General features: G+C 41.6%; 1 protein-coding gene across 1 annotated transcript; it reads right to left on the bottom strand.

The window, feature by feature from the left end:
• Positions 1-593: 593 nt before the first annotated feature.
• BAALC (BAALC binder of MAP3K1 and KLF4) lies at positions 594-26,729 on the bottom strand. Its single transcript, XM_030238211.2, has 3 exons — positions 26,538-26,729; positions 9,554-9,723; positions 594-4,387 (listed from the first exon to the last, which is right to left on the bottom strand). Exons 1-3 carry the CDS (start codon positions 26,701-26,703, stop codon positions 4,283-4,285), a joined length of 441 nt encoding a protein of 146 aa, XP_030094071.1. The 5' UTR covers positions 26,704-26,729; the 3' UTR covers positions 594-4,282.

Here is a 26,729-nt window from a genome sequence, read left to right as displayed (position 1 = left end):
AGTTGTTGTGTCAGCATCCTGGCCAGGAATCAAAGAGAGCAAGCAACTTGTCAGGCAACACCCAGGGCACAGACAGGGATGGGGATGATATTTCAGCAATAGCCTTTCTGGTATTAAGGAAAAATATAATGAAAATTTCATGCAATTTTGGAAAAAATAAGAAGCTTCATCTGTAAAAGTTATGAATTTATTACTATGGCAGAGGTCAAACAACACCACAGCTACTTTTCCATTCTCTGCTCTCCAGTTCAGGCAGGAATAAGAGCTTTTTTTAGCTATGTATTCCAGTTGCCTCATAGCTGCATCATGGCATCTTATTAGAGAAAGTGTCTCAGATTCCCAGTGTCTTCCACTTTAGCCATGACAGCAACCACAAGCTCTCCAATTTATAATTACAGAGGTACAACTGTATTTTGACCTCATAAACCCTCTTTGGCAAATACACTGTTATCTTATGGGAATATATATATTTTGCCTTCTTTCATATGACCAAACAGTCCATGAGCCACAACCTGAGGACATCAGATAGAGAAATATTCTGATTCCATGAATAGCAGGTGTGGGAACCATTCATGACACCTTTGTCCTCTTTGATCTCAGCTTTAAAAGCTAACCCAACCACAAACACAGAAATGTGAAATAAGTGGAGTAATAAACAGACACTTTAAAAATGTTCTCTATTTTTATTTTTAAATTTAAGGTCAATCTTCTTTAATTTGCAGAGAGTACAAAAATGTTCCCATTAGTCTAGTTTGAATTTAGATGTATTTTTAAATAAAACTAAGCCTGCTTTTTCAAATACCATTTCTGTGCACAAGTTATATATCTCATTCTTTTCATAAAGCATGTAAAACAAATCTCAGTTCAAACATTAAAATATTTTACACTTGGTTATCAGAATTACAAACAGAAATTAAAGGTTCTCCAAAAAAAAAGTGCCTGAACTGCAGAAGTACACACTAAAGACATTACAATATACACATGCAGAGACATGCACAAATAAATATGTATGTGAGCATACAAGGAAGATCAAAACTACCTGTGTCCTGGTTTTTATGAAATCTCAGTAATTCAACTAACAGGAATGCATGTTTAATGTAGTACTCATATATTGCTTACACAATAATTATAGTTTTCTATTTATGTCAGTAGAAAATCATTCCAGTCACACATTAAAATTGTGTGTCTTACAGTCAATGTCCTACAGTGATGCTGAAATGAGGAAATACATTAAGGAATCATAAGGGACATGAAGGAATAGTGCAAGATAAAGCTGTACTGAGTCTTTGAGAAAATTAATTTGCCTTATGATGAACTGGTAATGGTAAATCCTCTCTCTTCTTTAGGCAATATCCTCTTTCTTTTGAATGATTCCATTTCTCACATGGTGAAGAAGATATCTCAAGATATATAGGAAAATCCTATGTATATATTGTGGTGGAATTGTGGAAATGTGACAAAGTTCCTTTTTGTTTAAAATCTGAACTTAGATAAATCATAAGAACTCACCATCTGTTGGCACATCACTCCAGCAGAAAGTGTGTTATTTCAGTGTACCTGTAGAAATCTTCACATGCAGCCAAGGGATATCAAACAAATATGTGGCAATTTGTCAATTAGACATTTGGCAATAATGTCTTTTTGGGAGAAATTAAAAAATTTTAAAAATCCTGACATATAAGACAGAGGTGCCCACAGGTCCCTCATCTGAAAGTCCATGTTGTCTAACATTTTATTATTTTATTATTTTAACATTTTATTATTTTATTTTATTTGATGTCTTTGAGCCATTTATATTTGAAAGATGATGCCCAAAGAACAGACCCTGTAAATAAGACTTCCTTTCTAGGAAGGCCACCTGGAATGAAAATGTCCAGATAATTCTTTGAGCTTGCTTCTTCCTCTAAAACTAACATGGGAATCTATTATGAGGACTTTAAATCATCTAAAGTGGTATAGACAGATTCTGTCACCCTATTTATACAGAGTGGGGTATTATTTATAAATTGGTTGTTTGGGGTATTATTTTATAAATTGGTTGTTTCTACTTGTGGTTATCTCTAGTAGAAGGAAAGTAAACATAAGTATATCCCAATCTGTGTACAGAAGCAAGATCTACATATCCACATCATGCTCTTAGTTTTATTAAGGTCATTGGAAGTTTGCACATCAAGCACTAAGAAGGAACCTAGGACAGAATGTCATTTCTTTTCAGTTACTAATGCCTACTGAATAAGAACAGTAATGTATTACACGAGGAGTGTGTATAAAATTGCTTGTTACCAAACATGGCTTTTTACCACAGAAGTTGGATCCAATCTTTGAATGTCATGAAGTTAAGTTTCAGGATATAAACAGGTTTAGGGGATCTTGGAGTAGCTCAGGAACATTATCATGAGCAGTCCAGGGCAGGCAGTGTCCAGCACTCTGCAGCTGCCACCCTGATGGGGGATGTGGTCAGCATGAGCCCAGATGTTGCCCAGATAATTGTGTACCAAGGCCATCTCCTGCAAACCATCCTGTCACAGCTCATGCTGGGAATACAAGACTCAAGAGCTGCCTCCCTGATGGCTGCTGGCATGAGCCAGGGCTGCTTCATGTGCCATGCAGCTCATGGGCTTCCTTCTGTGGTGTGACCCAAGCCATCTGACACATCTGGTCAGCACATCATCACTAAATAATTTCTTAGCTAATAAATACTCTCACTGCCAGGACTCCTTTGTTCTTGCATCTACTCACTCTAATGTGGTATCCCCCCAAGGCCACAATCTCTGGAACAGCTTCTTACAAAACAAACCTTCCCTTTTGCCTTCCTTCAAAATCCTGTTTATCCTTAAACACATCAGGGTCATTATTCACTTTCTGTAGCTTTCTTGTATCATACAAGTTTATACTGCACTCTCTCTGCCAGTAAATCCTTTTAGAATATGCTATGGTATGCAAAATTCTGGCTCTAACTCTAGATTCCAGTTTGCCTTTTTGTTGGACTAATTAATAAACAATTCCTATTGCATAGACTTGTTGTACAACAAGGAAAGTTACTCACACAGCTAAGCAGCAAGCTATTAAAATGATGCTAATACAGAATAAACTAGGGTTCAGTTCACAATCCTATTCTTGTATGCTTGTTTTCAGTAGTTCTTTTAAATGGCCCTTTAAGGATACTAATATACAACCATATATATATATGGATGTATATTATAGATATATGTCTGATAGGGGAGGCAAATAAATTTACCCCTTTTATCTTCATAAACATGCAAACTCACAGAAAATATATATTATTACTTCCATATTAAGAAGTAATATGTTGTCTTACTTCCTAGACTTCACTATACTGAACATTTATATTCCTTTTAGATATATATTTATTATAATCATGGAGTACTGTGGTACAGGATGCTCACAATGTATTAAATAATTTCAGCACAGTGAATTAATTATATCTTATCAAATAAAGTTAACTTTTTGAACTGACATTAGAATATGACTTTAAAAATTGTGGTTATTTTCTTGTAATATTAATGGTAACTTTTTTCCTAGTCAATCTGGGCTTCAACGTTTATAAAACAACCAAGCAGCCACAACTCTACTTACTAGTTGAGACTAGGACCTTCAATAAGGCTGATCAATATGAAAGTTACTATTTTTAAGACTGAAATTATGTCAATAGGAACAATAAATTAAAACTAAGTAAATAAACATTTATTATATAAAAACATTACTGTATGACTTAACTATATGTAACCTATATATATAGTTGAAAAGAGATTTAGTGGAAGACTAGATTTTAGTCTCACTTTCTTCAGATGTCTGGGTTTGTGTTTTAAAATATGTGAGTGCTTTAAATGAACTCTGAGTTTGAATATCCACACTCAAAACCACTTTATGACTAAAAATGCAGATCCATTTGTTCATTTCCTGGTTTTCATTGTGATGAACTGTACCCCTTATTATCCAGAGCCTCATCTTAATAGCAATGTGGAACAGGACATACACAAGGGATAACGAGGAAGTCAGTAAAAAAAAAAAATAATGAATTTCTGTGTATGTCTGTGCAGTGCCACTGCTTTAGACAAACGACTATGTCTGTCTTTAGACAAACACTGTAATGTCTGCAGTGCTTGCAGCTGGTTTCCACAAGACCTGATTCTGGAGGCACTCAGTAGCAGCTGCCTGCTGTATTCAACCTGGAACACCTAGAGATCTTCATGTCTTCAGTGATGACATTTAAAGTGCAGTGAAGCTTTGTTAAGTCCATCCTCACCTGCAATTTTCTTCATTAATTGGCACAACTCTTTATTTTTCTTCTGTCACTTTGTCTGATGCCTTTTGTAACATTAATGGCAACTTCTTGCGTGGACGTTTTCTGCGTGTCCCATTTACTCTGTAAGAGTTTGAAACAGTACAGTGAGTTCCACAATGACAACAGAAAGAGTCACTGATGATTAACCCCTAATTTACACAAACAGTTCTATGTAATGAGCAGAATGTCTCCAGCACCATTCACACAGCTCTGTGATGAAGAGCAACTGTCTCATTCAGTGTGGACACAAGCTTGTACCTGCTGCAAAGGCAGCACATGTCAGTAGGCTTTGGATCAACCTTCTTGCCTATAATTATCATCTCTGCGTGTGTGTACTGTAAAGGCAGAGCAAATAAATCTGGTTTCAGTCCAGAAGTGAAAATTAGAGGTTCTTTTTCATGTCACTGGGAATAGTGCATCACTAGCTTGAGCTGGAATATTCTGTACCTGATTTTATATTTCTGATGTGAAAATATAGTTTTAAAGTAACATTTACTTCTGCCTGCATACAAGATCCAAGCACAATATATACCTTTCAGAGATTCATCAGTTTATTTTCAATATTCAAAAAAGTCAGTCTGAGGCATGCAAGTGCATCCCTAATTTAAATTTATACTTTTCCATCTCCCAGACTGTCTGCTTGTTGCCATAAGCAACACACCATAATGCACAGGAAACTGGATAGGTTTAATAAAGTGTACCCAGATCTGGGTGACAGAGACACACAGCTGAGTTAGGTGGGTTTGATTATTGCATTGCCAGTGTTCCATGAGCCTATTTGTCAGTGTTAAGGAATGCCAGGTAAATTAGGCATTATTTACATGGTAAGAGTGCCAGGTAAAATAACTATAAAGTTCAGACATTGACATAAGTGGAAGGTTCATATATATCACAGAGAAACCCCTGGAGTTAATTTGTTGCTGTGTGTTATTTCACATTTCTGCAGCCTGAATACACCTGTATACAGCTCCTTTGCTATTTGCTCCCCCAGTGCTACTGCTCATGCAAGTCCTGGCCAAAGACAACAATGAGAATCAAACCAGATTATTGTCAGTCAGGGACATAATCTGGTACCACCTTTTCTTTGGAAGGGTGTCTGACCAACCTGTTACCTTCACTGGAATTAACACTCCTTTCTTTATTACTGTCATCACCATCGTCATCTTTTACTTCTAAATTGTTTTGACATTTTGGTCATGAGAGGATAATAAATTTTCCCAGACACACTGAGTGTCAAACCTTTTCTTTTTGAACAGCACAAGCTGTACCCTGTCATAACCAGGTACCAAGGGATAAGGCAGATGGCTGCTTTAGAGCTTGATGCAGGAGAAAGTTAGAAACAGAGAGGTGACATGATTTATCCCCTGCTAGACCACAGGCCAGTGGCACAGCCCCAGCCTTCCAAGGGCAGCCTGTGCTGCATTGCACTGTATTCCACAGCATGTCGAGACAAAAGAAAAACTCTGTGAATGTGAATGCTCATGTAGATAAAATGGGTACATTTTGAGCTGCAGGGGATAATCTCCTTTTCAACTCTAGGCATCTAAACTTAAGGTGTTCACATTACATGCTCACATTATAGTTCCCTAAACAGTGGAAAAACTTAGATGCAGAATGGCAGAGCAGAGCTGGAGCCTAAATTAGATACTACACTTTCTCTCTAGGCATATATATTTCTTTTTTGACTATAAGAAGTTTAGACACTTTCTTAGGTACCTGCATTGGATGTGGAGAATAATGTAAATGCTTTAATTATCATCAGACTTTTTTTGCACTGAGCTGCAACAGCAGAGATACCTGTTACTGAATGTATCTCAGCTAGAAAGTGCAGGAGGGTATTTTCAAAGTCAAGGGTCCTCAGGGCAGGAACCCACACTTCACTGAGTAGTACCATTACAGTCATGATTAATATGTTGTAGGAAACTGCCCATACTTCCTACTAAGTGCAATACAGAAGTAATTTTCCATTCAATTACAAAATTAGACAATTTTCTCTAACAGTAGGACAGGTACACACTGTAATTATAAATTGTGACCAAGTCTTTTTCAAACTGGATTAATAATTATGTAATTCTGTTCAACCATATCCAACCTCACCAATTAAAATTTCTCTGTGGGTTTGTGGCTGTGACAGGCATTTGGGCTTTTCATTTACAGAAATCCCATGCTCTGGATGTCCTGCTTCTGTGGAATGTGTCCCTGTCCACCTGGAGGTGCAGTATCTCATGAAAAGATACATATATCTTTTCTGTCACCTGGGAATATCTTTGTACTATAGGAATACAAAAGATAATAATACAATGGAGCTATAAAATTAATAGACATGTACTGATGTGTTGTGTGTTGGCAAATTCAAGGTGAAGTTCATTCCAAATTCCCTTTTTCATTTGCTCAGACCCCATGGTTTAAGGATGTGACTCTCAAGATGGGACCACTTCTGATGGGGTGGGTGTAGCTGTTCTGCCACATGCTGTGCTGAGGCACTTTCTGTGAAAAAATGTCAAAAGACAAAGCTCAGAGAGGAGGAGTGATCACACTGGCAGCAATTCAACAAACTGTGCATGCCTGAGGAGCAGGGACACCAGGGGAGCTTGTTTCATGTCTGAGAGAGGCAAGAAAAAAGGATGGAATGGCACAGAGATGTTGCAGTCATTCTCTGTTTAAAACAATGCACCTAACAGGAATTAAGCCAAAGGAATGACCCAAATGGTGACCAAAAGCTGAAATTTGCTTGAACTTGAAAATACATATTCCTTTCCATGCCCCATGTAATATGCTAACAAAGTAAAACCTGTTCAATCTTTACGTGTATATAAAGTCACTCAAACTCCATTCAAGTGTGAAATTATGTCCACTGAAACTTTTTCCCCATCCTTGAAGAGAACAATATAAATATGACTTTATAGGGGAGGGAGGTCAGAGCAGACTCTTCCTTTTTGTGTCCTGGGATGCTCAACATCCTGTACTCTCTCCTCCCCCACGGGGACTCCTGCCAGGTAAGCTTTATTCCACAGTAACACTATTGCTTATGCATTCTGATATCAGTGCATTTATCAACAGCAGTCTGTGGGCCTTGCTCTGTCCAAGAGGCAAGAAATTGCCCTGTTTGTGAATGTGGAGTCACTGAGTTTGCCCAGACTTACAGTGCAGTGCATGTCAGTTCTGCATCAGGGATTGCAGTCCTGGCCAGGATTACTGTGCCACCACACTGTGCCTCTGGCACCTCCCCAGACTCAGGGTGCCAGAGTGCTTACTCTGAAATATTGTCTGTGAAGGTCTCCCAGGATCTCAGACAGGCAGATAATACTGAGTGAGAAAGGGAAGGTCCCCAGGCCCACTACATCTGCAGACAACACAGAAAGCAAGCATAATTTTTTATGTGACAGAAGAATTGGTGTAGTCAGCAGGATTGCCATGGATAAAAAGTTACAGAAGTATGAATTTGCTCCTTCCCAAGCAGGCAAGGAATGGGCCCAAAACTTGTGGAAAGACAAAGCAATTATTTGTGCAGTAATGGAGGCTCACCTACCTTACATGCAAAAGGGAATCAAAGAATCCTTCCCTCAAATGTATTATATATAGAACATGCTGCTTTGAAATCAGAAAATGGAGTATTAAAGTCATCACTGGCTTTTGAGAGGGAAATAAAAGAAAAATTGGAAACCCAATAACAGGCTTATAACTGAGAAAGATAATTTTAAGGTTCTACTCACTTCACAGAGCATAGGGAAAGACAATTATTGTAGAAATTAGGTAGGAAAAAACCATAGCAGTGTGAAACTAAATCTGAGAGAGGAAATAGAGGGCAGGAAAACAACTGAATTGTTACTATCTTTGGAAACTGAGCAGCTGCACAAACAGTTGCAGAAAGAAAAGCAGATAAAACAAAAACTGGAAGAAAAGGTAAAAATTATGCTTAAGAGGGCTGCCAATCCAGCCAGCATTGTACAGATAAGGAAAACAATTGTATCCCTTGGAGAATGGTGAAAAAGCTGAGGGGACAGTGGCCACTCACCATTGTCTGCAGGAGACTAAATGCCAATATTACACCTCTAACTACTGCTGGCCAAATTTTGTGGAACTGTAATGCAAATTCAGGGAGCATCCTCTTCACAGTGGGCAAAACTAGACATTAAGGGTGTTATTTATGATTCCACTCTGGGAATACCTCAAGGCTCAATTCATGCTCACCAGAAGGAAGTGCAGTGTACCTTTGACAGATTCCCACAGCCATGTAAACATTCACCCATGACTGCACATTCTGTGGTTGCCAAACTTTTACAGTCTCCCTCTCCCCAGATGTGATATTAGATGATATTGTAGTAAGAGGAGATTTCCCTGAAAAAGTAGGGGAAGCAGCAACAACAGCATGGCAAGCACTTCTCAAAGTAGAAACTGAGATTCCCCCAGAAGTGCCAAGGACCATGTAAAGGACTTTATCTGCTGCATCTGCAGATAACCTAGAAGATGAGGAAGTCTTCTTTCCCCAAATTTTTAGCTAACACCTTCTCACATGAGGAACCAAAGAAACAGTAAACCAGCCATAGATTTTGGCTTTCTTTAATCTGCAGTTTTCTTTAATCTTTAATCTGCAGCTCAGCAGCTGCTATGCAAACAGGGCAGCAAGTGGAAGGCTGTAGGAGGCAGGTGGGTGGGTAGGCAGCTGTGGCAGGAGAAGGCTGGTCTTTGGTATAGCCCCAAAACCTTGTTCTTACAATGTATACAAGGTACAAAACCCATAAGTGAGGGGGAAAAAGGGGGAGGATATGATCCAAAGCCTACTGAAGTTATTGAAAAGACACCCATTGACTTTTTCAAGCTTCATGTCCAGCTTTAAATGAACCAGGGTTCATGTAGTGCACATATTTTAAGCAGAACAGCAATTAAGGGAAAACATGTTCCTTTTCAAGGGAAAACATGTTCCTTTTCAGATAATTAATCTAAGTAGTTTGCACAATACATGGACTGAGTTGGAAAGAAATGAGCATGGGTTTTGTTGTTTTTTTCTGTAGCAAGTGTGTGTTACTCTGATTGACAAATAAAACAACAATTCTGTGGCTGTTCAGGCATGAAGCATTGCCAGAGGTGCTCAGCTCAACCGTGCCATGCCTGGCACTGCCTGGCATCATTTTCTCATATCTCAAGACACTGAATACAGTTTCTCTGCAAAGGGAGAGCTGTCACAAAAGTAACTTAGAGCTGGTTGAAGCTACTGCTGGGCATTAGGGAGCATAATTATTCTCATACCTCTGTGGTCCTGAAGCCATTCTGTCTCTGTGTTGTAGTTCCCATGCTGTGGACTATGGGGTTTGCACACTGAGAGCCACCGTTGCTCCTCTTCTCAGCGTTCAGCATTCCAGCTGTGGCTGATGCTGCAGGTACTCCTGTGTGAGCCAATTTCCCATCCTCCAGAAGACCTAGTAGGGACACATGGAATTGGGCAGTTAATACTGAGGAGCAATTGCAGCTGGCCCTGGCATGCCTCTATTTTTCCTCATTTTGTGATGTGTCAGTGATGCAAGGTGTAGTACAGCAGCACAGTGAGAGCAGTCCACCTCCCTGTGGCATCTTCATCCTCACATTTGACATCATTTTGCCTTTTTCCTATGGTCCACTGCTCTGAGAAACATTGGCTCAGGAAATCTTGGGGAAACAGTCAATGAGTGCAGCATGCCAGTGGATTTTTGTCACCTGCAGGTCTCCACTGACTTTTCTACACACACACACACCTCCTTGCATGACCAAGAGTTGAACTTAAGACCCAGAGAAGGCCCCCTTAAATCTGTTCCAGTTCTGGGAAATGAAGGGGTTAGATGTGAGCATGACAAATGAGACCAATATGGATGGAAAGGCTGCTCAATCCACGGCCTTGCCTTGAATGGGTTTTTTCATTTGAAGTTGAAAAATTTAGAAAAAAATTATTTGCTGTTGTTTTGCCTGTCAGCAATCAGAAAAATGAGTAATTTGCTTTCTGCTCTAGCTGTGTGGATACACATGAATTGTACAATATGCTATTGGACAGCGTAAATGAATTTTCCCATCTTACTTCATTAACAAAAATCAGTTGTCATTTATGGTGGGTGCAGAGCACTCAACATCTGATTGGAACAGTGGGTCAGAAATCCAAATACAAGGAGTAAGTAGATCCATGACTGTTGCTCTCAATTTAGTTTTTGTCAAAACTTATTTATTAAGAGCTTTTTGTTAAAGGAGAAACAAAGAAGGCAGATGTACTAACTGGCAATGCAGGTATCAAACCTAGAAAAATTAAGGAGTCACAGACACTAAATGGGAAAAAGTATGTGGAAAAAGAATAACAAGCCATGGCTGTGTGAAGTGACATTGTGTCTTCAAAACCTTCTACATTAATCAGGAAGGAATTCAAGTGCTGTGTTAAAGATGTTAAAAATGAACCAAAGTCCTGAATTCTTTTTCAGAAATCTGTAAGAAAAGATGATCTGTCAGTAGAAAGCAACATTTGTCAGTATTAGCTAGCAAAGGCAATGACTGAATTCAGTAAAATTTCTCCCAAATATTCAAAGCCTTGGTCTTGAAAATATATAAAATTTTGTGAAATTTCTTTAAGAGATCTTCTGAGCCATTCTATGATTCTGGGAGTTAAGAAGTCTGAATACAAATTGGTCTCTGTATTTCCCTGAGCAGTCAGAAGATGGAGGCAGAGTATTCCAAAGGCAGTTTAACTCGTAGTGGTGGTAACTAATAATGCTGTCATGTAGTTTTTGATAGAAAAAAAGAAAATTGAGCTGAAACTTGAAAATATTATAGTAAATATTATAATTTATTTTTTAAAAAATCCTTCTGTCTTTGGAAACTGCCTTTTCTGCTAGATATAAAAACTATTGTTGTTCTTGTGTCTAGGTTTAGATGCAATTTCAGTAAGGCAACAGTAAACTCGGCCTCTCCTGCATCTCCCAAAATTCCCCTCCTAGTTAGATTTTAGGTCTTACCTCTCCCTATCACTCCATAGGACCAGAGGAGAGGCAAACGATGCCTTGGTGCAGAGCAGCAAGTGGCACAGGCTGCGGCTGCAGACAAAAGCAGCTGTCAGGAAGGGAGACGGAGAGGAAGGAGCCACGTGTGGGTCAGAGCTCCAGCCAGGAGTCCCCTGCCTCACCTTGCAGTGCAGCTCTGAGAACAAACTTGAGCCCAGCTTTCAACAGGCAAACTGCACTAGGAATTGCACACTAATTCCATTAATTGAGTCTTTGACATTTCAAACTTCCAAATGATGAGTTTTGCCTTCTGTGGAGTCATCCTATGAAATTACTTTCCATCATGTATCTCTTTGGCCATCTGGCCTCTGACTAAATTGTCTGGTGAAACATCTGTCAGCTAAAAAGCCATTTTGTTATTAAGTCCAATTGTTCATTTATCAGATTGTGTTGCATCTTTTGGTCTCGCACAGAAAAATTTTTCTTATATGAATCCATTTCCAGAGGCAGATGGAAAATCTCAGTCCTGAAAATGGTATATCTGGATCATTTTTTGTCTCTGTTAGTTTGCAGCCTGAGCAGACTTGCTGTACCCTGCATTGCAGGGGTGTGACTTTTTTTGCAATACTTGTCAAATATAAACCAAGTGTCAGCATTGAGCCTTCCACCATCACTGCTATATTTTTATATGGATGACCTAGTGGTCACCAACACTAGGCAAAAAGATGTTTTATTTTATACTGTAATATGTTTGCTATTCTGAAGTTTAGAAACTATTTTAGAATTCATTTTCATTAGTAAATAGATGACTTAGATAGTGGGCAACAGCTTAGAGGCTTCAGTGACTTGCTCATTATGTATGAACAGCAAGAAGAAATTACAGTGAGACTATATAAGCAGTGCTGTAAAGAGCTCAAGATTGTTGGCAATCCATAAAGCAATACCTATTTTATAGACTAGATCCATAACCCAAAATGATGATTGCAAAAAAAGATGATGTTTAAAAAGGATTAGGAACACACAGTTGCTTTTAAAATAGCAAATATTCTTGCATAGCTATTTAGGATTTGCCACAGTACACAAAAATGAAGAGCTAACTCTCTTATGTACTATTGGAATTTAAAAGCCAGCAGGGTGGCAATAGTAAGGGTCTTGCCTCATTGTGGTTTAAAACAAGCAAACTGTTGAGATATTTATGCCATCATCACAGCAGGGGTTTGGTAAATAATCTCCTTGGTCTTTCACGGTAGATCTTCAGTTTACATCAGTGTTGTTAAATCACTGTAAATATTTAAATGAATGGGTTCAGTAATGCTGTTTTCATTCTCATCTTCTCATTCATGGCACCCCTGCCAAAAGTCTGTGGGCCTCTTTAGGCCAGGAGAAACAGCAGATCCCACCTCCATGCTCAGTCAAATACATGTTTTACTTTCAAATGAACTGGCAAGGCTGCAATATTCTCATGGCTTCATCCCCAAAACCTGAGTTTCTAGGTGGTTATTAAATGCCCACGAATGTGATGGGAACCCTTCCCTCAGGAATGGCTGGGGGGATTTGGGCACTGCAGGCTGCTCCCTCTGTGGAGAGGAGTGGATGCCAAGTGGCAGGAATTTCACTGCATGTGTAAGGAACACACACGAGTTCTGTGTCAATGGCCCCAGGGAGAGCAGCCCTGCAGCAGCCCCATTGCTGATAAATTCATAAATCCAAGTCTACCTTTCCAGCACAAAGTGTCCCTAAAAGAACTTGTCCTCCCATGGCAACCTTTACCACCTTCCTCTTTGCTTGCTGGCCTGCATAGGAACACTGAGTCTTGCCTTTCTTACCATGCCAATAGAAATCCTTTAGGCTGGAACTTGACAAATGCTTTTTTCAGCAGCATCAGGGCAAAAAAGGGTTATTTTAAACTGAAATCAGTCCTAGACTTTATTCTTCCCCCAATGACGCAAGCAGTCAGACTGGCACAACTTGGGAGGTAGCACAGGAATCAGAACAAGCAGCTGAAAGCAGCTTAGCTTGGTGTGCTCTCCAATAAAACAAAGCAAACACAATAATTTTAAAATTTGGAATGAGTTTTCATAAGTTGTCAGACAGCATCATCCCAATTTTGTGGTTTAGGAGATAGATATTTAAAATTGCAGTCTGAAAAATTGCTCACAGACTTGCAAGCTTGTGTCCATTCAATATGCTTAAATTATATAGCTCTGAACTTCTCTCCCCACATTTCCCCACTTCTCTCCCCACCTGGGGAGGAGCTGTCTAAGAATGCTTTGAAAATAATTATTTTAGTAAACAAGCTGCTCATCACAGAGAAGTCAGTGAAAATGTAAAATACAGAATGAAAATTTAAGACATTAGACCTGTATTTCTTATTTTTTCTGGTTTCTTTTATTATAATGACAACACTAGTGAAAACCAAAGAGAAATATTGCATACATGCTGCTCTAGTTCTTCATACAGCCTAGTTACACCTAAGAATTCAAATTATTCTTAATAACAGTATTTCATAAAGATGAGAGGAAATTTTTACTCTCAACTGTTTCTAACCAGATTTTTGTATGAAAATTTTTGTATCACCTTTGTATAAAGATGATGTGAAAAGGGGGGAATCAACTAATTTATTCAGGTTTTGAATGTAAAACTGCTCTGAAAAGCAAAGTAGTGTCATGGATTGACATTTGGCACAGAGAGACAGAGAAGAGATCTAGGGGGGACAATTCTGTAGCCCTTAAATATCAGGAGCACAGGAAACTTCTCAAACCACAAATAACACATAGGTAGGTCTGCCTGAATCTCCTGCACTGGCTTAATCCAAAGAGTAAATCTTAGCAAGGTTCAAGGTGACCTGAACATTTCTGTGACTAAGAAAATCATCAATGCTGCAGTAGCTAATACCGTCCAGAAGTTTGGGTAGGGTATGAAGCCTTGTAGGAAGGAGACAAAGTTAATCTTAGCCAAAAGAATCAACTATTTGTAGAGAAAATCATTCCATGTGTGTTTGCCACGGTATTCTCCCACTTCATTTTAAAGCAACAGGAAGTGACCAAAACAGGACATGAATTCTGACCCAAACATGCTCTAGGTCTGAGCCAGTACCCATGAGAGCCTGTGCTGCCAGGGGTTCTGTTCTGGAATAACAAGGTACATTTGTTTAAAGCAGGTAGCTGTTTAGCTGAATCTATACCTTTGGAACTGACTATGAACAAACCAGTAGGGTTCCATTTCCTGGCTCATCAACACCCTTTTTTATTTATCATGACTATTATCTCATGTATAATGCATAAGATGCTGCTTCAGAACGTGCCTGCCTAAAAAGATGCTGCACTGTAAAGATGGACTCTGAGAAAGCTCACAGGGAAGACAAATAGAAAGTGTTACCACCACATACAGGTGCTTCCAGAGGAAAGATGTGTTTGCAATCATCACCAAGTTTCTTGCATTTAATGACTGAGTGATAATAAGCACAGAAAGCATTGAAACATCTGTTTTCTCTACTGATTTTCCTGATTTGAGACTATATATTTTTGGGAAAGCCACGCATCTGCAGGCCTGAGAGCTGGTGCATGCTTTGACAGCAAAAACAAGACATAGCAAGGATCCAATAAAAAATGGAGTGGAGGCTGTGACAAAAGTCAGGTTTAAGTCATTTCCTCCAAAGCAGTAGCCTCAGGGATAAGGCCAGATGCTCAGGAAATATGCAATAGCTCTTTTACCTAACAAACAATTTGGAAGCTTTGAGGCATAGCAGAGAGTGGGTTTGTGAGTTAGGATGAAGGATCCTGATTTACAGAGGGATGACCTACTGGAGCAGGAAAATATTATCAGAAACAATGTTTTGTATCAGTAAATACAATAATGCAATAAATCTGCTTCCCAGACATTAAGAGAATCCAGAACTATTTCTCTGAACTCTAATGTGATATGAATTTCAGGCAGCAAAGCAAAATACAACGAACACATTTTCACTTTCCACACATTTTGGAGGTCTCTCCACAGCTGTCTCCAGGCAGGCAGGGCTGAGCCATGGCCAGGCACAGCAGTGGTGTGGGGAGACAGCCAGGGGCTCTGTGCCTTCCTCCATACTTACAGGGGGATGCTTATTTCAAGGGAGCTCATCCTAAAGCACAAACAAACTCTCAAGCTGCAAACCTTGATATCACTTGCATGGCCTAAACTCACAAGTGCATGCTGAATCTTAGCATATTGGTATGTTTCAGTTTCAAATGGGGATACAGAATCACAGAATAACCATCTTGTAAACAAATTTCACAGTGTTGCAACCATGTCTGTGAAATAAAGGTGAATATAAAATTTATGTTTATCCCAAAGAGGAAACACTCTTTAACAAATGTGTGATCATTTCAAAGCTCCAGACAAAGGGCTCTTCATGGCAAATAGAGTCCATTAGATGAATTAAAGGGAATTGGCCTGACCATCAAGGGAAGATACAAAAGGTAAACTTGAGAGAATTGTAATCATGGTGCTAGGCAAGGACTTAATGTCAGAAAGACAACAGAGTTTAATGCATGAAGCTACAAATGTTGATAACTGGAACAAGATAGAAGAACCAAATTTGCACTATATTTTGGAATAAGCATCAGAAACATTTTAGAAGACCTTGACAGCTGAGTACATCTTTTGCCTGGGAAAATAACACAGAATGGATTAAGCAACTAACTAGCACCACATGATGTGCCAGAAACAGATCACTCCTTCCTCCAGCCTAAAAAACTAACACAAAATAGCAAAGCTCTGAAGTGCTTTTCATGGTACTGTATTTTAGAAGGATAGAGAGTGGGGGCATTTGTTTTTCCACATGCAAATATACTGGCTGTGTTCCAGTAAAGCCTGTGAAAAGTGCATGTTAAAAATTGCACACTCCATGCACTGTACCTTATATATTATGGATCCAAATTATGACAAATCAGTCTGTTTTCCCAAAGTGTTGGCTTTTGGCTCAGTTCCTGCCTAAACCTGTCCTTAAAATGCCAAGAAAGAAGTTTTCCTTACAGGAGAGCACTGTGTGAGATGGAAAACAAGCAGCAGGCTTCTGGCCCTCTCTCAGTCACCCTCTCCACAGCAGCACCCACCCTGTTCTGAGCAGTGCCTTCCAGCTGGAGGTGTTCACATGCTCTTTCCCTCCCTCTCCTTTCCCTGGGCTTTCCTTCTCCTTTGGGATGTGGTAGTAAAACATCTCTCATTATGATCTAGACTAATTTCCAGCACAGACATGGAAAGCATTGCTATCAGTCTCATTACCTAGCTAATCACATGTGGAGTTTTATAATGAGCAAAATGCATCATTTCACTTAATCACACTGAGGAGCAGCAAAAATATTTAGGCAGACTAAATATGAATCCTCATGAAAAGCATTTAAAGGTACATGAAATGTGAGCTGAAATGACTCCTCACTTTTGCTTACCAAGGTTCAGCAGTTGGAATTGAAGTTAAACATTCCAAGTAGCACATTTATTTTAAAAAATAGTGATTGGGATAATTTACAGAGGCTTAGGCAAAATGTCAACCACTGGAAAGCTGTAAATTCAGTCTCAATGCCCCACAGGTATGTTGTGGAAATTAACTCAGGAAAGTCCAGTGGACTGCATGGCCTGGTGGCATTCCCAGCCTTACAGAATGAACATACAGAGGGATACTGCTGATTTAACCAGTGTAACTGTGATCATAAAGTGCTTTGCCTTAAAACATGTGAAAAAGTCATCACTCACATTTATGTTCACTCTAAAATGAAGGCAGTAACTACAGTAAAACTTTATGCCATCAGCCATCAACCATCTTCTAGATAAATCCATTGTATTTTTCCATCTTTCCCACACACAGTGTAAACATTCAGAAAGCACTCAGGCATCAGCATTGTGCAAATGTCAGATATTCATGCTTTTAGTACTGCAAGTGCTTGAAACAAATCTGATGGCCCACATGGGAAATGCTAGCAGTTGACAAAAATGAAAAGTGCTACATGAGGACAATATCCAGACAAAATGTACAGAGACAGAAACACAGCTATATGCACTGTTTGGAAACTGGCAAAAAAACACAATCAAAATATTTCAGTCAGTCAATAAAGAATGCGCTGGTTATTTTTCTCTTCAGTAGCTAGCTTGCATCTGGACCAGCTAGCCTAAATTTTCCATTTCCCAAGAGGAGATGGAGCCAGGAGGAGGCTCAACATTGCATTGTTTTAATCAGCTGCTTAAAATGTGGGGCTCAGTTGGGCAAACAGCAATGCAGAGGGGCTCAGTGAACTCAGGGAAAACCCAAAATGTAAAGTCCTGGCTCACAGCCTCCAGTTGCCCATGTTAATTGGCAAAAGTCCACTCCTTCACCTACCTCTTTGACTTACTTTTACCCTGTTTCTTTCCTAAACAGAACTGAAAAGGCATTGGGGCAGTCTAGGGAAGCAGACTGGTGTTTTATTTTCTACTGTTTTCACCAGAAGATAAAATTGCCTTGTTGCATTATTTCTTTGCTCACAGCAAAGGACCAAGGCACTTGTTTCATGTGAGACAGCTGCTGAAAAATGTACCCACTCACCACAGAGCCAGAGAGATCTGAGGGGTGCTGGGTGCAGGTCAGAGCACAATAAACTGCTTACAATAAACTGTAAGCCTTGCAATAAACTGCTGGCTTTGATCATTCTGTTCCTGGGTCTTAAATAGAACAGATTCAATCGAAGGTAAAACCCAACTTTCAATCCCAGATTTCTTCTAACTGCAATCTGTTTTAAACTTCAGGGACATCTGAGGGAAAAAAGTTGGAACCAGCAATATAATTTCTGTTTCTATGATGAGATATATTTCTAGAACTGATTACAGTTGAAGAAAAGAGAGATTTTGGCCACTTTAATGCTGAATTACTTCAATATGTGCTTTATGTGGAAATTTTGGAAATTTTAATCAATGAACAACAAGGCAAAGTACACTCTGAACTGTGTTTCCTGTATGCAATACATTGCTCCTCTGCTTTGAGATTGGCAGGAATCTTCACTAAAATATAATTAAATTTTTAATTTTTTGCTGTGAATTCTACATTCCTAAACTGGAAAATGCAGAATTGGAACTGTCTAGAAAGTGTGAATACATTCCTAAGAAAAAGAAAAAAACAATTTTTAAATGTCCTGAACCAGCATATAAAGGCTGGGATGGGGCAAAGAGTGCTATGTCCACAAAAAAGAGTAATTTTTCAGAGCAATTTCCTTCTCAGCATTTTGCAGGCAGGATCTGCCATCAAAACCACGACTCAGGTTTCCTGTTCAAACCCTTTCAGGCACTCTCCCTCTCCCACCATCCCTCCTCCCCACCACCTGCTGCAGAGACAGTGTAAAACCTCTTCCTTTAGTTAATGACAGACCTTTGGCTCTCAATAACTTGGAATTTTTTGCCTTTAAAGATTTCAGTGCTGCAAAAAAGAGGGATTTTTTTCACAGGAAAGTCATTTAGAAAGATGGTTCCAGTTCATCTTCCTGCAAATCATCTCTATTGATGCTCAACAGCCTTTCTGCTCTCTGGTACTGTGACAGCTGGGAAAGCTTTTCAAGTAATTCAAGTGCTCCTATACGTGACATTTTTAGCAAATTTATTTTATCAGTGGGTAAATTATTGTGGGGTAAATTGTAGGTGATCAATTCTAGCAGGTCTGCTTCAAACTGTAGGGAGGGTTTATCAAGGCCATTGGCCATCAACTAAATGGGTGCTGATCAAAGCCTGAGAGGTTTTGTGGAAAGATTATCACAGCTTAGGCTGGCTGGCATTACAACTTTTGCAGTGTTTTGAGAAAATCCCAGAGGCAGAGAGTGCAATGAAGAGGCTGCTGGGGAAGGAGGAAGCATCTGGAGAACACTGTCCAGCCCCTTCCCTCCCTTCCTGTCTCAGGGCTGGGAGGTGGCTGCTCCCACCTGAGACACGAGGACCAGCCAGGAGGCTTCATGCAGTATCAGAACCACCTATTCACAAACAAGACTGAAATTTTCCCAGCAATTTGGTCTAATACATCTCATAGAATAGCAAGCTGAAGGGTCATGATGGAAAAAAATTCTCAGCTCTCAATTACCTTTGACACTTTTACTTAAGTTCTGCTATCTATGGATATCTATGGATGCATCCTTTTTTTTTTTTATAACAGTGGATATTTATTAAAAACCAATTAATTTAAAAATACTTCTCCTGGTGGTGGGGTAGATTGTCTAGCATGATCTGATGGGCCAAATAAGTATTGGTGCCATTTTTTAACTGAAACATGGAATTAAACCATTTTTGCACTGTCAAATGACAGCAAAGGTGAAAATGTATGGAATGGAAGCATTAGCAGCTAGGGTTGGGGTGAAAATACGGTCATTACAAAAAGTTGTATTTATCATCTGAGTCTGATTTTTTTCCAATAATTTCAGTGCTCTCTTGTGGAGCAACAGATAGTGATTTAGGCCAACGCTGTAATCCTTGATCGGCTTCTACACGGAGCAAACCCCAACTGTGTGATGTACTGTACAAGAAAATCCAAACAAAGGTTGTAGTGTAGTGCTAATTTTCCTGCCAGAGAAGAGCAGAGTGAGAATATGTGAGAGGAAGAACCCTGCAGACACCAAGGTCAGCAGAGAAGGAGGGGAAGGAGATGCTCCAGGCACCAGAGCTGAGAATACTCTGCAGCCCTTGGTGCAGCCCGTGGTGCAGCAGCCGTGCCCTGCAGCCCACTGAGGTCCAAAGGGATGCAGAGATCTACCCAGAACTGTGGATGAGACCTACACTGAAGCTGTGGATGCCTGGAGGAGGCTGTGTCCCTGTGGAAGAGCCAGTGGAGAGAGGGCCCTGTCCCCAGGCTGGAGCAGCCTGTCCTTGGAGGGCTGCACCCATGGAAGAGTGACCCACACTGCAGCAGCTGTGGGAGGACAGTTGCCCATGGGATGGACTCACACTGCAGCTGTTCACAGAGAGCTGCTGCTCGTGAGATGGACTCACACTGGAGAAGTTCATGGAGAACAGTCTTCTGTGAGAGGGACCCCATGGTGCAGCAGGGGAAGGAAGGACTCCTCTCCCTGAGCAGCAGGAGAAGCCTTGGGTGATGAACTGACCATAGCCCCATTCCCTGCCTCCTTGAGCCACTGGGGGAGGAGGTAGAGCTGGGAAGGAGGGCTTATTTTACTTCTCATTATCCTGCTCTGATTTTGTTAGTGCAGTAAATTCATTTCATATCTCTAAGTTGAGCCTGTTTTGCCAGTATCTCTCTCCCAGTCCTAATTTCAACCCATGATCCCTTTATTCAATTTTCTCTCCTCTGTCCAGCTGTGAGGGGAGGGAGTGAGTGCTTTGGTAGGTGCCTGACATCTGGCCCAGGTCAACCCACAGCAGTGTGTTGATTGGGAAATGGCAAAGGCACTGCTCTCACATACTGTCACTCCTCTCTCCAGATGCTCTTCTGCAGGTTGTCCCCCCCTTACTTCTGAAATATGTTATCCCAAAGGTGTCACCACTATTGCTGACGAGCTAAGCCTTGGCCCATGGTGGGTCCATCTTGGAGCTGCCTGGCTCCTCGTGTTGTGGGGAAAGCTTCTAGCAGCTTCTCACAGAAACCAAGCCTGTACCCTGCTCCCCACTGCAAAACATTGCCACACAAACACAATAAATTATTACACCCAAGGTCTGGGCTGACATGGAAAGGGAATTGCTGCAATATGTCAACAGTCCAGAAGAGCTGCATTTATTCACTTTTGCTGTAATTCTGAACTGTAATAAGGCTATCTCCTGAAAATATCGCATCAGAATCACTGTTATAGTTGTTTATTAAACATACCAGATTTTGAAACAGCCCATTAATAAAAGAACATAAGGGCATAAGAGCACAAAGAGATCCTGATTTACCTATGTAATGCACTGATCCATCTTTGCCTCTTGACCTAAAACAGATGGCTTGTTAAATATTTCTCTGCAGCCCAATTCACGAAAAACACTCTGCTGCACCGGCCTCTTAATTTACAACCTGGTGTTTGCTTATTTATGTCTGTGGAGCTCTTGACTTTGCGTACACCTGGCGAAGGGGGGAGCGGATGACGGCAGCGCGGTCCGAGCAGCGCAGCCCCGTTGTCACGGCGACCGGAGCCCGCACGGCCGGCCCTGCCTGCGGCTGCTCGCAGCCCTCCGCCGCACGCCGTGCAAGACGGGCTGGCCAGAACTTCCCCGCCAGAGGTTACCTCTGAAACGCCGCATTTGGCATCCTGAGGCTTGACCAAAGCCTAGCTGCGAATGATGAGCCTGGTCCTTAAAACGCCCCGGAGCTGTCAGGCAGCAGGGAACAGTGGAGCAGCAGCATGAGCCAGGCATTCAGCCCCAGAGAGCAGGGCAAGAATCGCTCGCTATCACACAAGCATATTAGGGCAATTGTGCAAGATAAACTGTTAGCCAGCCAGATTGCTAGACAGTGATAACATTTCTCCTGTATTCCTCTGATCCTCTCTCTTCATTTTACAAAGGACTCGATTGCCCTCCCATTTCATAGCTATTTTGCAAATGTCTTGATCCCAAATTGCAGGTTTCATTCCTGGCAGGCCAGCTACTGCAGTTCTGTTTGCTGATGCCATGGGCAAGTTTTCCTTCTGAGTACATCAGGTGAGTCTGTGTGAAATATGGATAAATAATTTCTTTAATATGCTTCAAGGGAAAAAAACCCCAAAACCTACTTCACTAAGGAAAAAGTTCAAAGAATAAAAAGCAATTTTTTTTTAGCTGATACTGTGGGTGACATCATGATAAAAAATCAACAAATAATTTAATAGCTGAGGAACAAGTCAGCCCTGAGGCAATCCGTATTCAACTTTTCTATTCTGAGACAAGAGAATTATTTTTTACTTGGTTGCTACATCATTTAAAAATTAATTGATTTTATTGGCATTTCAGAAAAAATCCCTATTAAGGACTGGGGTCTTACTGTGCTGGTTGCTGTGGAGTAAGGAGAGATCCTGTCTTAAGGCACTTGCAGCCCGTGGGGTAAATGAATTGTAAAGTCTCTCTCATCACAAGACAGCAAGCCATATACACTCTGAGGTGCTTTCAGGTATAATAAAGAAAAAATAATTGAATACAGCAGCTAATCTCATCATTAATTTTTGTTAGTTTCTGTTGAATGTGTTTATAGATTATATAAACACATTCTGGTTTCTGGCAGTAAATTGTACATCTTAAATGTCTAAGATATACATATACATAAACATATACATATACATATACATATACATATACATATACATATACATATACATATACATGTACATATATAATATACATATACATGTACATTTCAGCAAGTTATCCCCATATAAGATAACAGGTTGTGCAAGCATGTTCCAAAATACTTGAGAGGTTTTTTGTGCTTTTTGCGGATTCAACCTTTTCGCTGTGGTTTGCGTGCAACCCATGGTGGCTGCCCTGGGGACTCATCTGTACCCACAGGTTATTACTTCCTCTGAAAGTCATTACTTTGCTAACAGTTCCACTTAGCTGAATCAGACCCTCTAAAGAGAAAGCAATTTGTGCAAAGAGTTGCAAGGATCAAGGAACGGTTACTAAGCAGAAATGCAGTCTATTATTTCTCCCAGCTATAGCCTACGCAGTAGCTCAGTCCTGTGAAAAGTTCTTTGCTCACATAGCAATGGATGTTCTTCCAAGAAATGGCTTTATTGTAAGGGCTCATTGTGATTCTTTCCTTTTTTTCTCCCTCACAGAAGCCACTCATCCTACGAACAGTACGTACACTTATTTTCCAGAAAACGCCTTTCAATTCCAGCACCTGCAGTGCTTCATGGAGTTATTACTTTTCTATCCCTCTTCATCCATACCTGGTTGCCCTGTTCCTCATTGCCAAAGCCTCAGCAGTGTGCTGCAACACTATCAAGTTACATAATATACATTACTATGGAAGTTACAACCACCTATATTTGTGTCTGTTGGTGACTTCCCATCACCTAAGTCACTTCTCATGAGCCTAAGACCATCTCTCTTATTTTAGGTATGTTATAGTAACTAATACTGGCCCCTATGTCTTCCTGTAAAAAATAGGGAGATTACAATACACTTTATAAAAATGGATGTAAAAAATCAAGCAGGGAAATTAACAAATAGTCTAAGAAGGGAAGAATTGAAATTGGGAAAATAGAAAAGCAAATTAGTAAATTAAAAAACCTCAATACTTTCCTATTAATTTAATAATATTTAAGCTTTCAAAATGCTTTGGTAAAGGTATAAACATTTGGCTACAGAAATACATATAATCCCAATGAGAGCAGGCACAGAAAGCTGAATGTACTGGATGAAAAATGAGAAACATATGATGAAATTTGTGGTGGTATGAAATTACTAAGATTAATGTATGGGAGTTACTAACCCTTTCCTCACTGATACACACTCTGACTCTGTATACATGACATTCTTTCGTCCCTGAGTGATTTAGTTCTCTGTACATTTTAATGTCCAATTCTGCTGTTTTTTCTACAATTGAGACATGTTGGCAATCACAACTACCTCTTACACCTTTTATCTTATCCTAAATTTTTTTTTCCCAAAATATTTCTTTCATCTAAGAAATGGCAGTGTCTTTCTCTTCACAGAATTTCACCAGCTTTTTCCAAATGAAAAATGACAGAGAAGAACTTCATCGTCTTTCCCCAACCTCATTTGGCTGGTGCCCACTTCTCTGGCTGCCTCCTCCCTTTCTGTGTCCCAGTTACAGCTCCTTCCCACCTTGCCTTGTGCCAGTGTCATCTCCTATTTCCCCATCTCTCCCATCCTTTTCTTGTCCCCTCCCTTACCCTTCCTTTTTGTCTCTGAGGGAGTTTTCAGTTCTCACAATAAAATCATGTATTCCTCTTCATGTCTTAAACCCACGTTTGACCTCATTTGCCCCTCCAATTGCTCCTTCCTCTCCCTTTCATCTGTAAATTCACTTAAAGTACTGTTATTGTCCCTGGAGTACCTCTCCTTATCCCTATTCCTTCCCTACCTCAAACTTTACCCTTCAACAGCTCTCCCTGAAGTACTTTATGACTTTTGAGGCACTAATTGGGAGCAGTGTGGGTTCCTCAGGCTCCTTAAACTGCTGCCATCACAGCTCTGTTGAAGAGTGAATCTTGCTGTAACTGAAGTCCTACTCTTCGTTTTTGCTTCTACTCTGTCCTTTCCTCATCACTTTGCCTCTAATTTCTTCTGCAAGGTTGTTTTCATGTCCTCATCAGTCTCTATTGGTCTCAAGTGCTGTTCTTTTCTCCTTATCTCTGGTATTCTCATGTCCAAACACAAAGTCAATTACCCCATGTTTCTAAGGAAGAATACTTACTGATCTACCTCTTTATTATCTCCTGTTCAGAGTCAGATCTTACACTGTCTAGCTTCTGTTTATGATTAGGCACCAACTCAAAGTAAACACAGCTAAGATAATGGTATGTGTGGGTAAAAGGCTAACACTCTCTTTAGCTTTCACTGCTGGAGACAACACTGTTACCCACAATTTGAACTTACTGATCAGCATCAAGTTGAGCCTCTTTAAATTCCTTATCTAATTTTCTTTAATATGGCATTTCATAGACCCATTCACCTTCAAATTCTCATAGTTTCTCATGGGACTACTACAGAGTCTTTCTTGAGCCTTTAGGAGTACAACATAGACCCTTTGTGACTTCTCCCTCCCTATCATATTTTGGTCAGCAGAGAGTTTTGGTCTTCCAGTTCCAGCTGGCCTGTGATGCCCACCTTTGTGAATTTTCAATCCTGTACTTTCATTATTTCTTACTGGTGCTTTGTTACTTTCTATGAAAATCTGTAAAGCTACTTATTTACATCTGAACCTGCCTATAGGCATTTACTGCTTCACATGGAAATTGTAATTATTCTGGGCAGCAACCATTTGTACAACATCTAGCACAATGAATTTCTGGACTTAAGCTGAGATTTCTAGATGCTGTTGCACAAAAATTCTTAAATCAATTTAAACTGCACATCAGATCAAAACTCCTCAATCCCTTTCCCATAACACCTCAGGTGCACAACTGGGGAACGTAGCATACTGACAAGAACTGGGATATTCAAACTTGCTGATCTGCTCTTGTCCAACCCACCCTCTGGTCAACTTTCTGTATATCAGAAGGCATCAGAGGGAGTGTGGAAGAAAGCTGCCTCTTCCCTAATTTCAATTTATTTCCTAAGTTACTTTTCTTGTAAGAGAAAAAGCCATGTATTCCACAGAAAGAGCCTCCAGGACCGAGTTCTCTCCCCTCCTGATAACATTGTTCCGCAGTTGACGGCGTCTGTCTCTCGCTCTCAGCCGAGCACCGCCGTGAGAGGGTCTCAGGGGCCCAAACCGGCTCTGGTAGCCCACAGCCCTGAGTGCGGCGGGGCCGCCCCTGGCGCTGCCCTGTCCCAACTCTGCCCGGTCCCGGGGGCCGCCCCTGGCGCTGCCCTGTCCCAACTCTGCCCGGTCCCGGGGGCCGCCCCTTGCGCTGCCCGGTCCCGACTCTGCCCGGTCCCGGGGGCCGCCCCTGGCGCTGCCCTGTCCCAACTCTGCCCGGTCCCGGGGGCCGCCCCTGGCGCTGCCCGGTCCCGACTCTGCCCGGTCCCGGGGGCCGCCCCTGGCGCTGCCCTGTCCCAACTCTGCCCGGTCCCGGGGGCCGCTCCTTGCGCTGCCCGGTCCCGACTCTGCCCGGTCCCGGGGGCCGCCCCTGGCGCTGCCCTGTCCCAACTCTGCCCGGTCCCGGGGGCCGCTCCTGGCGCTGCCCGGTCCCGACTCTGCCCGGTCCCGGGGGCCGCCCCTGGCGCTGCCCGGTCCCGACTCTGCCCGGTCCCGGGGGCCGCTCCTGGCGCTGCCCGGTCCCGCTCTCGGCGGTGCTGGCCGGGCAGGGCAGAGGCTCCGGGCGCTCCGAGCCGCCGCGGCTTCCGAGCGGACTCGGGAGCCTGCATTTCTTGGCGGGGGGGCTGGAGCGGCGGGGTACGTTCATCTCACAGCAGGAACGAGGGTACACCCCGCTCCATGCACACAGCCCGTGTGTGTGTCCGCGTCTATACAGCGGGTGTCGGTGCGCACACAGAGGGTGTCGGTGCACACACAGGATGTGTAGCTGCACACACACGGTGTGTAGGTACACGTACAGGATGTGTAGCTGTACGCACAGGGTGTGTAGGTGAGCGCAGAGGCTCTGTAGCTGCACACACACGGTGTGTAGGTGCAGGCACAGGGTGTCGCCGCCGTTCCCCTCCCCGCGGTGCCCGCTCGCGTCTCCCGCACTCACCGGGGCGAGGGCCGCCCTGCTCCCGGCCGGGGCCCTCGGCGCTGCCGCCCTCCTGCGGCGGGCTCTCGGAATCCGTGTTGGTCAGCCAGGTGGACTCTGTCTCCCGCGTCCAGCTCTCGTAGTAGCGGGGCTCGATCGCGTCGGCCCGGCTGCCCCCGCAGCCCATGGCGACGCCCCGCTCACAGCCGCCGC

This window comes from Serinus canaria, chromosome 2 (genome assembly GCF_022539315.1).
Source record: "Serinus canaria isolate serCan28SL12 chromosome 2, serCan2020, whole genome shotgun sequence".
Classification (NCBI taxonomy): Eukaryota; Metazoa; Chordata; class Aves; order Passeriformes; family Fringillidae; genus Serinus; species Serinus canaria.
Note: the sequence above shows the minus strand (reverse complement) of the source record. Positions and strands in the feature narration are given on the sequence as shown.

What these genes read in the sequence shown, in the direction of transcription:
- BAALC (XM_030238211.2), bottom strand. Translation starts at nt 26,703, where the DNA reads ATGGGCTGCGGGGGCAGCCGGGCCGACGCGATCGAGCCCCGCTACTAC. An exon ending in GCAGGGCGGCCCTCGCCCCG is followed by an intron (nt 9,724 to 26,537) that starts GTGAGTGCGGGA and finishes TGTCCCTACTAG; the next exon opens with GTCTTCTGGAGGATGGGAAA. An exon ending in ATGGCTTCAGGACCACAGAG is followed by an intron (nt 4,388 to 9,553) that starts GTATGAGAATAA and finishes AAACTCTTACAG; the next exon opens with AGTAAATGGGACACGCAGAA.